The sequence below is a fragment of the Anguilla rostrata genome, chromosome 6 (assembly GCF_018555375.3).
Source record: "Anguilla rostrata isolate EN2019 chromosome 6, ASM1855537v3, whole genome shotgun sequence".
Taxonomy (NCBI): domain Eukaryota; kingdom Metazoa; phylum Chordata; class Actinopteri; order Anguilliformes; family Anguillidae; genus Anguilla; species Anguilla rostrata.
This window is the reverse complement of record NC_057938.1, coordinates 19,672,742-19,691,631: the sequence shown is the minus strand read 5'-3', so window position 1 is coordinate 19,691,631 and position 18,890 is coordinate 19,672,742. Positions and strand designations below refer to the sequence as shown.

The 18,890-nt window shown below is 43.2% G+C and overlaps 1 protein-coding gene across 2 annotated transcripts in view; it reads right to left on the bottom strand.

The window, feature by feature from the left end:
* Positions 1-2,266: 2,266 nt before the first annotated feature.
* The window catches only part of LOC135256773 (tyrosine-protein kinase RYK-like), a 55,968-nt gene continuing 39,344 nt past the window's right edge, over positions 2,267-18,890 (bottom strand). For both annotated transcript variants that reach the window (XM_064338911.1, XM_064338910.1), the window contains 6 exons: positions 18,553-18,622; positions 14,674-14,806; positions 10,152-10,261; positions 9,230-9,389; positions 4,342-4,478; positions 2,267-3,548 (listed from right to left, as the gene is read on the bottom strand). In XM_064338911.1, the coding sequence (XP_064194981.1) occupies positions 3,437-3,548; positions 4,342-4,478; positions 9,230-9,389; positions 10,152-10,261; positions 14,674-14,806; positions 18,553-18,622 (722 nt within the window). In that variant the 3' untranslated portion in view covers positions 2,267-3,436. The remainder of the gene's footprint in view (positions 3,549-4,341; positions 4,479-9,229; positions 9,390-10,151; positions 10,262-14,673; positions 14,807-18,552; positions 18,623-18,890) is intronic.

Here is an 18,890-nt window from a genome sequence, read left to right as displayed (position 1 = left end):
TCTAAAGCATCTCTAAGAGATATTTCAAAATGTAATTCAGTTTATAAGACAGAATTCCAATCTGCAAGAGGACTACCGTATATGGACATGGCTGTGGGAAGGTCTGTTCACATCAACGCAAAGAAAGAATGCAAGCCAGAGAAACTAACCATACTAAGAACTCCTGGTAAGTTTCCTGCTCCATCTTTCTACTTCATACTGTGGCAGTAACAGCAGGAAGGGAAATATGAAGCATTTTTCAACCAAAGGACAGAATGAAAGGCGTTGAGCATTCTTGTTGCGTGATGCTTAAGTTTGATTGGTGATGACCTCCGTAGTTCTCAAATGTCCAATTACTATGCAGAAGTGCACCCCCAGTCTAGCAGATACTCTCTGTGTGTAAACATCCATAAGTTAATTTGATATTAAGTTAAAATCTACTCTCAGATTTTGTTCTCAAATTTTCCAAAAAAATGTGCTGGCCATACAATGTTTCCCACGGGTAACGGACCTGCCTGTCAAGGGTCCATAAAAGCACAATCCCCAAGGGGATAATCAGAAGAAATGAGTGCCAACCCTTAAACAACTATGGGTGCGCCTTTTTAATGAAAAACAATGGTCCGCAGTAGATTGCCATCTGTTAAAAGGCATGACGGGACATTGTGTGTGGAAATCAAAACCAGGGAACATACCTGGCCAAACGTGCAGATCATTTCAAGAATCGCCCTTCATTCTGGGAAAATACAACCAAACCCTTTCACTGGGATTCAGTTTGAAATATCTGAATTCTTTAAGGCATCAAATGAATTTCAAGTGACAATTTTGACTGATGAAAATCAGGACTTTTTCTGCAAGCATAATAGGACGGCTGTTTCTAGGCTTATTAGAAGCCTCTGAAAAAGCTAATCAAAAATGAGTTATTTTCTAGTTTCCTAATATTACTAATAATAGTGACTGCTTTGTTTTGTTATGTGCTTCAGGCATTTTCAAAATAGGTTTATAATTGCACATTGTAACATGTTATAATATACTGATTCACTCTGCCAGGATGGAATGGATTGGGAGTTGTGAGAGTTGATTCACTTTCAAGTCTTGTATTATATCATTTTATTGTGTGATGGGATCATAGCTTAGTTTTCAAGTGTTAAACATTTGGAGTGCAGCTTCCGGAATAACATTAGCAGATAGTAATTAGGTAGCCTTTTATCCAAATGGAAAGTTTTGCACTTGTGTGCTCGGCAGCTATATTGGGTAAGGATAATTACTGTTTACAGAAGCACGCGTTACCAAACGTAAGTGGATATAAATGGGGCTCTCTAACTTCAGAAAAAAGCCGTGTTGAAAATTGTGAATAATGGGGCATGAGCTGCTCATTTAGTAAAAACACTAATAAAAAAGGGAGCTCACTACGCACCTTTGGATATGTTATCAGGAATCAATGGGAGGGATAAAGTCGCTCCTCAGGCTACCATTGTATTATTTCCTTCTCATAACAAAGCAAGTGCTTAGAGTAGACGTGGGCAATGAGGATCATATCCCCTTCTGGTTTTCATCCAACTTCTGGCCTTAATTATGTAATTAGCCGTAACATTTACACCATCTGACATTTTAGATACATTTCTTGACGAGCGCATGGACAACAGCCGAAGACTATTCCCGTGTCCCTACATGATCTCATCTACGAGTGAACAAGTTCTGGTGTATACAGCCAGGTAGCTCATTTAGCCAGGGTAACTGATTGGAAACAAAAACCTGAATACACGCCGGCCCTCTAAGACTGGCCACCCCTGGCTTTGGGCCTGTTATTGCAACCAGTAACAGTATCCTAACTGCAGTAGTGTTTTACGGGTTGCAATGCAATGCAGGCTAGAACTTCAAAAGTTTGGTCAAGGGTGGCACAGCGGCTACTTGAAAGGCAGGACTGGCGATGCCAAGCCGGGAAAGAAAACAAACTTTCGTCAGACAGTGCCCACTTCCTACATTACCCAATGTCTGCAATACAAAATTACCTGGATTCAAAGCAGCGCAAAATGTATTCACAGGAAAGCACAGTAAAGTCAAAGGGCTGCATTTGACGTACTGTACAATGGCAGCCCTTTTTACTATACTGCACTGTCACCAAAAACAAACACACCTGGATAATGGAGACCACAGAATGTCTGAACAACAAATAAAACATACTTGTTCTGTCAGAGACGATTCCCGACTGGACGATGCTGACAAAATGGCCGTGTTTATGGTGTCAGCCAACACCACAGAGTCATTTTGTGAGTGAATTTATAGACAGTTCCATGAGAAATATGTTTACTGAGATACACATTGCACACTTTTGTTTTTCCTGTAAAAAAAAAAAATAGAAATATACAGTTCTGGGCGCTGTCTGTGATCAAACTGCACACAGGAGAGGGTCAAGTGCATTTCAAAAACTGTTCAGATGTCACAAAGACATGAAGAGTCCATTTGTAAAGGGTAGATACGTGGTACATAATATTCAATTATGAGCAACCTATGACCTATGAGAGTGATGGAAATTCATGGGTTTCCTCAACCATGTAACAGGCGAAAACACATTTTCAACAGTTCATTAAATTAGTAAAGTCTTCCGATTGGTTCATATTAAGCACCTTTTGATGGCACAACCCATAACATCTATACTTTTTATAACAGTTATCTATAGCTTTATAACAGTGTAGGCTGCAGACACTATTGGGGCTGCTATAGTCCAACCTGTCAACTGGTATTTCAAAAGACCAAACGTGTGATGTCACCCATTACAAGTGATGATCCACAGGCAAGGTCTTCCATTTGGTTTGGCACAACGCTACTGACACAGTATTCACTCTGTGGAAGGTGTTTTTGTCATACAGTAAACATCAAAGCTAAAACAAATAAGGTCAGAATATTGCTCCACCTCCATCCTCCCCAAAATTCGCAAAATTGAACACTTCGAAACCAATATGTTGAAAAATAAAATCAGATGGCACACATTGGCCAGAAAATGGCATCGTAGCTTTACACTTTTGAATGCTGGTGTACTAAAAAATATGTGAATAAAAGAAACATGCTGCAATCTCAGATTGTCACAACATATTTCCCGGAAGTGAGAAGATGCGTTTCACTCCAAGAGCAATACCAAAAATTTAACTTCACTTCAGGGAGGAAATATAATCTTCTCTTAAATTTCATGCCAGCTATTTTTCTTAAAAGCTTGTCCAAACTGACAACATACCAAAGTTCAATTGGCATTTAAAACGTAATGCGTTCTCTTACCTACAAAAAATAAAAAATACAAAAATCACAAAATTTTACAAAAGCAAATAAAAATAGGTCTCTAAAAAGAGGTCTCCAAAAAGTCTCTTTCTTTCTGTAACACGGTACTGTTTGAACGTAGATATGTTCTTCTGAGGCAGTGCCAGTCACAGACTCCATCAGTTGGGAGGCGACCAGGGTCTGGATTTCAGACATAGGCCCCAAGCGCTGCATGGAACTCGGTGAGGCACTGGACAAGCTGCTGGAATTTAGGCCTCTCCTCCGGATCGAGGGCCCAACAGCAGGCCATTACCGCAAATCTGGGAAAGGGGAAAAAAAACTGTTAGCAACCCTGTCTCAGGCCAGTTTTCAACATTAAATATTCAAGCAAGTTATTTCCTATGGGAAAATATAAAACTAATCCAGCAATATTGCTGCCTGGGGACACTATTGCAAGCATTATGTATCTAACGTATATGTGTGTATCTAATGTATATGATAATGCATGTTGCATATTAATGCAGGCAAAATAATGTTTTTCTTGCCAAAAATGGCGAAATAAAGGTAGAGTGCTTACACTTGGGTGATCCATGTCTACACTTGTTAATAATGCACGAAGCACGTGCTCAGTGGGCGTGTCTAGGCTTTTCTATGGCAACGTTACCATCCAGACATGAACCACAGTGGTTGATAGGAAAAACAACAATGACAGACAGAACTAACAGCCTTGTAATTGCAAACCCAAAACAAATGGCAAACATTACGGTGTCAATTTAGGTTCATGACATCTTAATGTTTGTTTTATAACGTTAGCTAACATTAGGACGAAGACTAAAAGCTTCTTCGGAGGGGGGGGATGGTATTCTAATAGGTCGTGATGACCGCAGTCAACAAGAACAGTCACGGTCAGTTACTTAGGGCCAAAAGTTCACAGGAGAGTCAAGACCCTAAAATTGGTGCCATTTCATACTTTCCTGCAGCACATATCGAACACAAGGAAGGCCTACTGAAATGACCTAACACCAATACTTGAAAAGTTAAATCAATGCATGTTGGTTTAAAAAAAAATTTTTTTAAATAATAAAAAAAAAAAACTCAAGGGGCGGGACTCACAGTTCGTCTGGGCAGTTGATTGGCTGCGCTATTCTGTAGCCGTCCTTCAGATAGGCGGACATCTCGAAGGGGTCGATGTCAACGTAGGGGGTCTGCCCCAGGGTCATCAGCTCCCACAGCGTCACGCCGAACGCCCACTGCGTCGCACAGGGGGGGGGGGGAAAGAAAACATACAATGATAAAAATGAGAAGGCTGCTTTCTGGACTGCGTCGCGCGGCTTTTGCTTCAGCTAACGAGCGCTAACGAGGCGGCCGTATCCGGGGACGGGGAGCAGGGCGCCTCTCCATTACGGCCGTATCGCGTTACGAGCAAATCGTTTTATCTCCCGCCGTCCGCCGCGCCCCGCCGTCGTTTGGCGGTCGCCGGGCGCTCCCGCGGGAGGCGGGGCTGGGCTCCGGGGGGGCCGTCGGCGCCAGTTGGGTTACGGTCGGCCGTGGGAATGCAGGGTTTCCAGGGGAACAATGGCGAGGAACTTTGCCAAGTTATCGGGTAATTTATTTGCCATATTCCCGTGACAAATTCTATAGCCACTTAGGAACACCGGCCTGATAAGGGAGAGTCAGATGACAAGGTCATATGATGCCGGGTCACACTCTCATCAAGCCAAGCCACACCTCCATCTGTGAATACAGTTATTGTTCGTAAATGCAAGTCACAGGCTGAGACTTAATTCGAAAGTAATACATACAGTAAGGCATATAAAAAGTGTGGCCAACCCTGTAAACATTTTAAATTATGGCATTCATTAGATTTAACCAGTGATTAACACAACAAACACTACATTGTTTAACACCTCATTCAACACGTTGAACAACGCTTACATGAAACCAGTATGTACGTATATCTGGCGTTTAAACAAGCGACAACCCTTAATGGAGAGTTACAACGGTGATGACACGTCTGACTGCAAAAAGGTAAATGAACAGATTGAGAAGAATCGGATTAGGACCAACTGCTTTCGAGAGTCATGGGACTGGATCCAAAAAAGAGTGAAGTCTCTTAAACGGTCTTAAAAGAACCAGTGAAACAGTAAATATTACATGGATACAGTCATCTGAAAAAAGCCAGCGATGCATGGAACTCAGAGGGGGCTCTGGCGCACCCTCAAAGACTCTGTTATACAGCGCTACAATACGAGCACAGATGTTACTTAATTGCAATACAATGCTTTGTGAGTCAGGCAATAGGCTTGATTTGGAAGAGGCTTCGCTTGCGATAAACACCATCCCATTATCTGGCTGTCATCGTCGCTGTGTTTTATGGTTGTAGACTCCTGGAAGCCGAATGTCCATTGGCTGCTTCGTGGAAGCCGGGGGCTCCCATGGGGAGGAGCGGGGTGGCGGGGGGGTTACAAGAACGTGCCAGGGACGACGCAACACAGCGGCTGAGCGCAAGTGGGGGGAGGGGGGGTATAAATGGAAAGACACAGAATGCCACTGAACCCTGCACACACATACGCACACACACACATGTAAGCACACAGGCACACGTACACGCATGCACGTACTGCATGTGTAAGTGTGCCTGTTTACATGTGCCTGGGTGTGTGAGTATACGTGTGTGTGTGTGCGTAGGTGAGTATTTTTCTCAGGAAGTAGAGGTGGAATTCAGTAGTAAATTCTCAGGTATCTGCAGTGCAGCTGTCCTAAATCCACTGAGCAGTTGCCACCTGAAATCTCCTGCACTGCACTATTAAACTAAAGATTACTTTGGCTTCTGAGCAGGGCTACCTGCTGAAAGTCGACGAGTCAAATAATCTGTCAGATACCTCTCAGCCGACTGAGGTTCGAGTCGAGCAGTTTTTTTTGTTTTTTTTAAACAATCAACGTGCATTACAAAAACAGAATCAACCAGCTAGAATCTAAAAATGCATATAGGTTACAGTCCAATAGGGAATTACAAATAAAGGGAATTACAGTTTTTTTATATTGTTGCAAGACTAGCTGGAGCACGCTAGAAGAATTCCACGAGACAACTTTCGGTGCTGTGGTAAACTGGCAGGAAAAGCCAAAACGAGGAGAAGGTGTTCGCTTCTCTCAAGTAATGAGGATGCATGTTCCTCTCCCTGCACACGCAGGCTAAGTAAGAACACAGCATACCATGAGACAGCAGCAAGACCACTCCTCTACCCTGTGGCTAATATAGGGTAATCGCTCGTTCTACAGGCCTATGATTTACTGCTGTGCAGGAACACTGAATACAACGTTAGCCTTTTCACCTTAAATAATTTAAATCTTCATTCAGTTGTTTAGTTTGTTTTACACCCGTTTAGATAGTTTTTTAGATCTTATTTATTATGTTTTTATAATCAAATAGAAATACAGAAGTAGCCTACTATCCCTTTGAAGACGAGATATTTAATTATTTCAAAGCGGACAATGCCATGAATTAATTTAAACCCTTTGCATTTATTTTCATCTAAAAGAATTCAAATCTTAAATTGCTTAATTTCTTAATTTATTAAGAGAAATAAAGAATAAAGCATTCTCTTGAAGACAAGAGGTCAGTTATTTAAAAGCAGACAGTGCCATTAATTTATATTAATTATATTATATTCATTTGTTCATCTATTTGCACATTACATTTATTTGGTTATAATGTTTAAAGCAAAATACGTTATAAGAGCTTTATTGAACCAGAAATACCAGTGTGCTGTCTCTTTCCGACAAATTCTGAATTATCCCAATGCATTCTGTACCAGCAACTCAAATCTCACATCAAATGCAAAATTCTTAAAGAATTTATTGATTTTTAATGCTCAAAAATATATTCTTGATTTATTGACTATGTTAACATGATTTAAATCAGCACTAAACCTATTCCAATGCATTTTCTGTTTGCCAGAAAGTCTATGAATAGTCTATGTATTGAATGGCCAAATTCAATGTGTCTGAGGAAATTCAGAGTCAAGTACAGCCCTACTTTTAAGTACACGGGCAGGCGAAGCCCCAGCAAATGGAGAACGCTTACAGGTAAAGGTACACCCTCGTCTGGCTTCCCGACCTTCGCTGTAAGAAAAGGAATTTTTCGAAGCTGACGACCTTTGACGATGGACCCTTTCAGAAGGCGCCTACAAAAAGAGTTCAGGGAATTCAAGGCAAATCTGGGACAGGGGCACTCGAACCCTACGCGCATCTGTGCTCTTATGAAATCTGCGGCTCGCTGTGCCAAGACAGCCCTTCAAACAGTAACAAAGTATGTGGGTGTAGCTCTACCAAGGTGTGGATCACAAAGTGATCCTGCGCGGTACTAAGGTAACCTTTTGCATTTGCGTAACACTCCTGTTTGCACACAGGAAGTGCACGCTCACATTCTGAAGTGACAGCTCGCGGTGGAACTCGCTGTGCTGTAATTCGGGTGAACTTGTAAACTCTCGGTCATGAGCTGCTGTTTACGGGACAGCTCTACCTTAGGCTGGACTGGGAGAGCATATGTTAACCGGGACATGGAGTGCCTTCCCCTAACGATACCGGCGAGCCAACACTGCGCCTGAGACCATGTGAGGTCCCGTGCTGCAATGTTGTGCTGAGAACAGGTTCATTTCAATGAGGTCATTCCACATCGTACATTTTATCATTTCTATAAGCCATATACAACTACACAAATATCCAGCCTACAATGCACATTTATTTTTACATTTAGCTGTTGTTCTCATTCAAAGCAGCTAACAGCTTACAGTTTCATACAATCTACTGGTGCAGTTGGATATTTACTGAAGCAATTTAGGGCCTCACTTGGGAACTGAACCTGAAGTTACAATTCCACTTCTAGATATATCTTAATACACACACGCACTACGCAGCACGCACACCACCACCACGCACCACACACACCTTATCCTAAATTGAATATGAAGCCGTATAAACGGACAGCTTGTAAAATGTAAGCTTTGCGTTTTTCTCTGGACAGGAGCATCTGCTAAATCCCCTAAACACACATGTTAAACAGGCAGCCTAGTTGTTTCACCCAATGCCAGTTGCTCACCTGTTTGCATGTAATATACCTCCATGCATTTTGCAAAGCAACCAACTGCTCCACCATTTTGACTGAAAATGATTCACGTATTTCTAAACTTTAAGTAGTTGTCCTCGTCTTATTCATACCACTAAACATCAGGATCAGTGAATCACTTGAGTCGTGACTCATTTCCAGCCAGCAGCGATAAGCAGACGTTATTAAATCGATTGGCTGAATGTTGTGAGGTGAAGCGGACGACGTAACATGGCGTGGGCAATCGCACACGCGGCGAATCGCACCGGCTGAATCATGACGCAGCTGAATCGCACAGCGGCTGATGCTGAGTAAATCATGTACCAGGCTGAATCGCACACCGGCTGAGCCGGAGCTGAATCTGTACACAGGCTGAATCGCACACGCGGGCTGAATCGCACGTGAGCTGAATCATGTACGCAGGCTGAATCGCACACGCGGGCTGAATCGCACGTGAGCTGAATCATGTACGCAGGCTGAATCGCACACGCGGGCTGAATCGCACGTGAGCTGAATCATGTACGCAGGCTGAATCGCACGCGAGCTGAATCGCACACGCAGGCTGAATCGCACACGTGTGGCCTGAATCGCACATGAGCTGAATCATGTACGCAGGCTGAATACCAGCTAAAGCAACGCAGGCTGAATCGCACACGCGGCTGAGCCGTGCGCCGAATCATGTACACAGGCTGAATCGCACACGCGGCTGAATCGCACGTGAGCTGATCATGCAGTGATCGCACAGCGGGCGAATGCCGTGAGCTGAATCGCACACGCAGGCTGAATCGCACGCGAGCTGAATCATGTACGCAGGCTGAATCGCACACATGCGGCCTGAATCGCACACGCAGGCTGAATCGCACACGTGCGGCCTGAATCGCGGGCCTGGGGTCTCACCACGTCGCTGGCGCTGGAGAAGTCGTTGTTGAGCAGGCTCTCCAGGGCCATCCAGCGCACGGGCCGGTTCTCGTTGTCCCCCAGGCAGTGGTAGTCCATGGGGAAGAGGTCCCGGGCCAGCGCGTTGTCCGTGATCTTCACCTGCATGCTGTCGTCGATGCTGCGGGAGAGGACGGGACCGGGGCACTTAACACGCAGACCCAACACTCCACTACACAACAACAGAGCAGTACCTGACGCACTACACATAGGGTTCCCATTTACAGGGTTCCCATTACTGGGGCCACTCAAAATTGCATCACTTTTCCATGACTTTCCATGCCAACAGATTATAAATGCTATAACTAATAAAGTAAACAGGTTTAGGCATAAAAGGCTTTTCAGAGTAGCTAAGTCAAACGTATATTGATAACACCGTTTTGAAGATTGTTACAACAAATTATCGACTGCAAAGGAAATGGCAATTGCTGAGCCACTGTTAACCTGGTATATATTTTATTTTACTTTTATTTAACCAGGCTGAGAAATGAAAACTCCATGTTTATTCGGAGTGATGAACTGGACACTTAACAGTGCATTGCTTCAGCAGCTGGGTATGAGAAGGCTGCATGCATGCTACGGCAACTGGCAAAGCAGACATTGTAAATTACTACTGTAAAGACTGAGAGACTATAGTAATATCATTGCTACTAAGACTCCTGAGTCATTAGCATACACACTATTCCTTCCGGATCAGAGGCCTAGAGGATTTGGGACGAAGGGCAACAAGAAACAGCAGCCGGTGTATCGAAACATAAGGTATAGACTCACATTTCTTGTCAACTGCATTTGTCATTTTTATGAAAAGCACTTTGAACTGCATTTACTTATACGTGACATATAAATAAAGTTTGATTTTTTTTGAACGATTGAGTGTACTCACACGCAGTTCCTGGCCGCCAGGTCCTTGTGGATGACCTCTCTGCGAGCCAGGTAGCTCATTCCACACGATATCTGGATGGCCATGTGGACCAGGTCCTGCTGGGAGACGGCCTGGACGGACGGCAGCGGGGAGAGAAAGCGAGCGTGAGACCGAGAGGGGAAAAAGAGCGGGAAACGAGAAAAGGCGGCAGCCGTAAAAAGGTCATCGAGGCCGTTGGCAACAAAAAAAAAAACACAACGGGCAGACGTGTCGAGAGTTGAAACGAGAAAAAGGGAAAGAGGAGCCAAAGAGTGAGGAGAGACAGCGAGGATTCGCGGGACAGGGATGGCCGTTGTTTAAGACCGCCGCTACGTGCGGGGTGCGCTCGGTAAACAGAGCCGAGGAGAGGGAAAACGCGCCGCGACTCGCCGGCCCGTCGTTCGTCTCCTCCCCCGTTACCGCCTGATGAGTCTGCACAGGCCGCCACGTGCCGACTGCGGTTATTACATCATACGCGTGACCGGCCCGCGAGCCGGCGGCGGGGCGGGGGGGTCACGATCCCGAGACCCGATGACGCAAATCGACAGACGGAACTCCCTCTTGCCGTTCCACGTTCCAACTCAGAGGCCTAAACATGGCTCAGCGTCAGGCCATCCACCCTTCAACAGGATATGATGAGGCAGTGGGGGGAAACTGCATGCGCCGAGATTTCGTTTCACACAATGAAACGGCGTCACTCGGGCCCCTGTGGCTGATTATGACTGGCGCGTGCAAGTGGTTCGTCAATATAACCATGAGCACCGTTCATTTGCCGGGAACATGCGAGGTTTCATTCAGAAACAAATAGCTATTGCCTTAGCAAAAAGTGTCTCTAGCATTTTTGCTCAAGGGATGGGAATACAGGAAAAGACAAGTCAGATTCCTGGAAAAACATCTCAAGGGACACAAGACACTTACTGTTGTGGAAGTATGTTTCTCCTTCATTCTTTTAATGTTTTTACATTTCTTCTTATTAAAGATTGTACTGATCAAGAACATATTTAAATGTACGTGATTATGGGATGATCACTGAAGAACAGTAGGTATTCTGCGTTATGTCTAAGAATTTGTAATTAAGGAAAGACAGAGGTCTCCTTGTACACTGATGCATACTACCTAGAGAATCTTTGAACCCCAGTTGCAGGAGGGAAAATTGTAAACATTTACTTAGTGGAATTTTGTAAGTAACTTCTGTTGGGAAACAGTCTTGTGCAGAGGACCTTCGAGTTGCAAGAGAAGAGAAAGGATACTGACCTAGAAAGAACTGATTTGCAATATTTAGTAAATGTATAGATTATATTCTATTAAAATGAATGAATGAAAATCAAAGTAATGACAGCAATGGTAATGATATAAACATAGTTTGTTAGAACATGGTGGTGTGTATATGAGTCAATATTTCATTTGGATTACAGCATGCAGTGAATGCATTTAAAGTGCATGTACTTTGGAACTGGAAGATTGAACAATTGTTAATCATGAGGACAAATACTTGTTATTCAAGTCATGCATATACATTCCTCTGTAAGTGTGTGTAGTGAAATATCTGTCATTGATTAAAATTGAAGATTATATAATAGTTATTGTTAAACTAACTGATGAAACATAAGTTTGACCTAGGCTGGGATTGGTTATTCTAAAGGGAAGATACATCAGGGTAGGAGGAGATCTGGTTGTATAAAAAGGATGTAAAACATAATGCAAGGAAGCTCTCTATAGCCGCGTTTCCACCGCAGGAACTATACCCCGGAACTAGGAACCTTTTGAGGAACTCGGTGCGTTTCCACCGCAGGAACTAGGGTCTAAATTTAGTTCTGGGGGCTTTGTTCTACCCCCCAAAACGTTCCTGCTCGGGGGGTAGTACTTTCCGAAAGTACAGGAACCTTTTGGGTGGAGCTTGCAGCGCTGAACATTTCTGATTGGTCGAGTACTCGTAGCATTTGTGTTGTATTTATTTTCCGCCATTACCCGCCATGTTTGAAAATATGCAGCGGCAAACCAATTTATTTTCATAATAACTTCAAATCAAACTTGTATGTTATGCGGCGCAGTAGCCTACTTTTGGTTATAGCCTGTCAACGTCTTGGAATTATAATGTGTGCTCTTCTGTTCTTTTCTTGCTTTAGAATTCGTTTTATAAAATGCTAAGCATTCGTGCTGGGACAGCATATTACGTAGGCTACCAAAACATTCAAACGGATTAATTCGGTTGCTGAATATTTTCTTCCGGATTTTCTTTGTTAGCCCGTTGTAATTGACTCAAAACGTTTGATACAGTTATTTGAGGTATGCGGTAGTTCTGCATAATTAACATTGGTGATACAGTACAAGCAAACTGGAAATCACCTTCCGCACTTTTTATCCGGGTAAAATAACAGGTTAATTCTAGTAATCTTCCCTTTAGCTTTTTCAGACTGCCGTAATTTTACTCAATTTTACTGCCATTTTTCAATTCCATGAAAAGACCAGGAAGACTATGGACTCATTTATGGTGCATGGTTCGCATCTGGAGGGCACACTTCTCTGCTCGGCTAGCAGTAACTTCGAAGGAAAGCAAACGGTGGCTGTACCACTACTAATTTACATTTTCACGCAAGTCCGAGTTTTCGTTCTATTCTTGTCATTTTGCGATTAGCCTATATGGAATTGACGACGAGAAAGTAATAAAACAGCAAATTGTTTACAACGTGTGAATGTTTTCTGCTGTTAATGAATGTGTTTGAGAGGATATATGAAAATCAATAAATACAAAAGTAACCATATATAGTCATTGTTGGTAACCCGTTGTATATAAGTGGAATAAACCCCTCCGGGCTGTCCCGGTTATTAGAAAATAATGTAAGCTACTTCGGTGGTAGTATGGGGTTACAGAAGAAATCATATGACAGATGGACCGACGACAACGTCAGTGGGCTAATTTGCCTAATCTTCGCGGTACTTTAGACCCCGGTGGAAACGCAGACAACCATTGGCTGAAGGAACCTTTTAGTTCCTGGTAAAGTAGTTCCTGGGACTGAAAGTTCCGGGTAATTTTGGTGGAAACGCGGCTTATGTGTCTTTATGGTACTGGAGACCTCCCGTAGGCCTACATACATGAAAAGGATTACTGATTGAAGAGAATAAAAAGGTTATTAGAAGAAAACATAATTTCTAGTCTTTATTCTTACATCGCCGACTCACCCACTGAACCTAAGAAGAGGTTTTCCTCCACACTGTGGACTAAGGTGATCTAAAACTAGTCACAAACTGATTATACGATTCAAGGTGATACAGAACTGTGTAAGCGTGTGTATGCGCGTATGCATGTCTGTGTGTGTATGTGGTGTGTGCCTGTGTGTGTCTATGTCTGTATGTATGTATGTACTGTATGTCTGTGTGTATGTATGTATGTATTGCATGTGCGTATGTATGTATGTAGATACTACGCATGCATGTATGTATGTATGTATATGACCAGGTACCCTGTGTCAAATAAACCCTATGATGGATGAGAAATGGAAGCTTAATATTTTTTCTCTCCTTCTGTTCAAACCCTGATTTATATCTTGATATATACTGCAACACTATAGCAGCTGATGATTTACGAGGGTCAGCGCTTTCAGCCTCAACAACTACCCAGAATGCTACATGAAAAGATCAGAGCTGGGAATCTGAGTTTAAACACACGCATGCACGCATACACACACTGCTTTAACCGTGGCTCAAATGACACGCTTTGTCTGGTGACGGGAATTTCTTCACTTTGAGACACATCAAACAATTCCCCGTCAGTATGCCAACCCACGTTTCTCACTCAGGAAAAAAAAGGAGGCGGTTATTCGACGGTTGAAAATACGGCGCCGCTCTTCAAAAGACGCCCATGGCGCAACGATCAAAGCAGCTAGGGTCCTCACTTTGACAAAAGTCTGCACAAATCACAAACGTTCTTTACCGTAACTGTGGTCTACCCCCTCCCTATGGTTAACCCATACGCCACCTTGCAATACACTTTATGGGTACGTTGTATTCTCATTTATTAGCCATACTAATACAGAGTGACTAACACAGTATTTTGTTCAATGGTAAAATCTTACCCTGGGACCTCTGAGTTACAGGCCCATTACCCTAACCATCATACAACCCTGCTGCCCAGTTAGAGGTGGAGAATGTAAGCATCAGGTGAAATATTCCCTTTGATTCAACATATTTAGGGAAGCAGAAAATAAATTAATTTCAAGGTGTGCATAGCCATGTAAATAATACGATTTGTTTCAGTGTCATGTTCCAAATTTTCTTGAATAAAGCTGCAGGAACGTTAAACACAATTCAAGAACTGCAAATAACAGTGAAAATGCTGGCACTTTTGATGTGTGCAGCCATGTGAGCTGCAGTTATCAGGCTTAAAGTTTCCCTGTTGGAAGGGTAGGGAGGGACTCCCTTTTTGAAGCATGCATTGAGATCGATGGATCCCCACCTTAGGAGAAGTGGCTTGAGCTGGGAGCAAGTAGGCCGAAGCCTGGCTCACCTGAGGGTTGTTGGCCTCGGCCAGCTTGCACTGCCGCAGGAAGAGCTTGAGGTTCCCCCAGGTCATGTGGGGCAGCAGCACCATGGGCTTCTCCCCGTCCTCTATGCACACGTGGCTGATGGGCAGGAGGTTCCTGGAAATGGTGGGATGTCGGAGATAAGTCAGTTGGTCCGAAACCGCCCTCCCCCCCATACTGTTGTGAAACAGGGAGCTTGTACGTGGGCCTCCTTAAGCAACAAGCCCTTAGGTCAAGTTCCAATTTCACAATGCTGTGTGTATCTCATGATGGCAATGAAAGGACAGGCGAGTACATTCAAAGATCAAAGGAAGGCTAAATAACAAGAATTTCACTTCCACTTTTCCTTGAAGTTAAGTTCCTGTGACTAAACCTTTTCACACATGCTGCGTTTTTCTGAAATCGCACAAGAGAGTTTAGCGGTATGAATAAGAGCTGGAGTCGGCATTCTGGAATAGCTGCTCCAGAAATTTGCCGGCTCAAGACTGAGGAACATTAATGGAAACGTTACGTTCATATGCGTTCCATTTGTTAACAAAGCCATAACATTCAAATAACATTCACTGCACAACTTGACTCGACATCCATCCAGATACGTTGTTTCTTATTACTGCAAAAAAATACAGCAAACAGAGCATGTACCCCAAATAAATGTGCTTGCTACCTTGCTAATTAGCTACACAGTACGCTACATGGTGTCAGTCACACATGCTCACACGTGCTTGTCATTACACAAAAATGTTACACAAAATGTATAGTTTCCATAAGTTTACGGTGATTTTAAAATGTAGCAGGACGTTAGCTGTTATGATTTACTTTTTCTTTGGTAGCAAGCTATCTAACGTTGGCTAGCTTCTCTGGCTAGTAATAAAAAGTCAAACAAAAATATACCCCATTCGGACTGTATAAAACTTGGTTATGCTCTTGACCTACTTCCATAGTCCTTTTCAAATATTTGAAAGCCAATTGTTCAGACAACAATTATGGCCACTGTCACGTGTGAATGCTATCAAGCCGTTAAAATAAAATGGTCGCTTTGTTAGTTGTGTGAACAAGAGAAGCCACTAGCATCACCAGAACAGTTAAAACATCAATGCTCCATGTGCCATTTGTGAAAGTAGCTATTGAAAGGACAGTTCAAAAGAAGAGCCTGTGATGTGGAAATGGTAAGCATGTGCAACTAGGTAACTGCCTTTATAATATACAGAGGGCAGAGCAGACGTTTTTTTTTTTTTTCCTGGCATGCTCTATATGGCCACCCCCGACAGAGCCATAAATTCTCACGAATTTTCTCTGAAGGTCAAAAGTAAGCGAAAATGAAATGCACAGACATACCGAGTGCGCAGTGGGACGGTAAGGGTGGCCAATAAAATGTAGGAGCGTCCAACAACATGCTTGACAGGGGCACTGGCTTAATTTTCTAAACAACAACCCTTAATCCCCTTAAAGCTGCTCCAGTGCCTGTAAATGTCCCATAAACAATTAGCCTACGGATTTAATAAAGAGTTTTACTGCTGTAGGGGCAGTCCTAAGAGCACCCGCACACGTATTCCTATACAGAAGTCTGGTCCAATTAGATGACTCTGCCTTAAGGTGGCACTGCGGTTGGTTCGCACAGTTTAATTGGCTTATAAAGGCAAGGGAAACTAGGCCCGTGGGAGCCTGCAACAGGGGTGTGTGACTTTTATAGTTCTGCTCCGCAGGGGCCCGTCGCTCGGGGCAACGGCTCTCCCCACAGGCGCGAGGATGCGTGACCGGAGACGGAGAGTGGCTCGGCCCGAGTCGGGCATTCTGTGAGGACGGCCGCGATCGCGGGGAGCTCCGTGTGAGGACCCTTGGGGAAGGCTGAAGAGAAACCACAGCCGCCCTCAATGGAGAATTTGCACGACAACAACAGTCTTTCTCGCCACTGATCTCTGATCACTGGGGACTTTGACTGACAAAGACAAAGGTAAACAGATCTCAGACGAGCACCGCACCCCTACAAGAGAGCGGCTGCAAAACATGCTTGTGTTGCAATACACCTGTGTGTATTACAAAAACTGTGAGGAAATGTCATAGCATTCAGGTTGAGAATTCTTGTGTGGCACCACAAGAGCTTAAAGTAGGCAGAACCGCCAACGTGTAGCACTCAGGGTGAATCAAGGGCAAGCCAAAAGCTGAATAAAACTTATTTTACTTGATCCTTTAATTTCCTCTTTTTCCAGCTGCAAGTCTTTGCCTGAAAGATGCACATAAATGTACTATTGATTATTACTTACTGAGATAAATACACCTTTAGGGAGTGGAAACTCCAAGGCTCTTGGCTGCAGCATTCACAGAGGGCCTTATTTCTGAGGTGTGCTAAATACTCAGGCAAACGTGTTACATGGGTTTCTCAGCTAGAACTCAACATTGAGTTTCTCACCTAGAACTCAACACTGAGTTTCTCAGCTTGAACTCAACACTGAGTTTCTCAGCTAGAACTCAGCACTGAGTTTCTCAGCTAGAACTCAGCACTGAGTTTCTCAGCTAGAACTCAACACTGAGTTTCTCAGCTAGAACTCAGCACTGAGTTTCTCAGCTAGAACTCAACACTGAGTTTCTCAGCTAGAACTCAGCACTGAGTTTCTCAGCTAGAACTCAACACTGAGTTTCTCAGCTAGAACTCAACACTGAGTTTCTCAGCTAGAACTCAACACTGAGTTTCTCAGCTAGAACTCAACACTGAGTTTCTCAGCTAGAACTCAACACTGAGTTTCTCACCTAGAACTCAACACTGAGTTTCTCACCTAGAACTCAACACTGAGTTTCTCAGCTAGAACTCAACACTGAGTTTCTCAGCTAGAACTCAACACTGAGTTTCTCACCTAGAACTCAACACTGAGTTTCTCACCTAGAACTCAACACTGAGTTTCTCAGCTAGAACTCAACACTGAGTTTCTCACCTAGAACTCAACACTGAGTTTCTCACCTAGAACTCAACACTGAGTTTCTCACCTAGAACTCAACACTGAGTTTCTCACCTAGAACTCAACACTGAGTTTCTCACCTAGAACTCAACACTGAGTTTCTCAGCTAGAACTCAACACTGAGTTTCTCACCTAGAACTCAACACTGAGTTTCTCACCTAGAAGTTAACATTGAGTTTCATAACAAGAAAAAATAAAATCAAGTGTGGAGTGTTAAAAAAGATATTTATTATTGGATGATTATTAATGTGGATTATTCTCCACATTTAAAAACCACAGCAGTAAAACCAGAGACAACTCAAAAAGTAAAAATGAAAAAGCACCCTTTTGCTTTCCTGGCATGAGTTACAGATACCAGGACAGTTTGTACGGGAAATGTCAAAGTTGATACAACACAGTTGACTCAAGATTAAAAATCAAGATAGTGCAAATGTCAGACTACTACTTCTTCCATGAAGCACAATATCAATGATTACAATTGTTACTGACAGTTCACCTCTAAACAATGACAATACTGTCAAGATTTTTCAATCTTCAGTCATTATGTTGTAAAACAAAATGAATACCATGTCATTGTAATATATGAGCCAACATCCCAGCCACAATTTGGAAAAAAATTGTTTAACAAAATGCATGATTACGATATTTTGAGGGTTATGTTTTGACTTGTCCATGGAGACCTTCAGAAATATCATGAGAGAGATTAATTGCCAGTGTGTTGCACATACCTGCAACAGTGGGAATCCAGAAAATTAATTCCTATTAAAATCTGTCAAATGCACATCTTAATCTTGCCAGTGTTTAGTTTGTCACCTGACATAAACTGCCAGCTAGCATTACTAGGCTAAAGGTGCTCTTGGTGAGGAAGTCTACTGCATCTGTGTGCAGTCAGTCTGGCCCGAGCGAACTCACCTGTGGTGTAGGCCTCGAAGCTTACAGCTTTCTGTCAGCATCATTGTCACCTGCACCTCTGAGGCATGGTCTGAGAGAGAAAGAGAGGGGGCGAGAGAAAAGGAGAGAGAGGGAGAGAGAATTGAATTATATTTTCAAGAGTCAGACACTATTTTCTCACAGTCACTGGTGGTCATGCCCATTTCCCTCAGATCTGATGTACCAGAATACCAATAAAGCCAATACAGGCAATACAGTTACAAGGCATGCGTTTTAACCAATATATCTCACACAGGAACAAAGGAGAAAAGCTTTACTGTAAAATGCTTGTATAGCATGCTTTCAGTATGTGTATTATA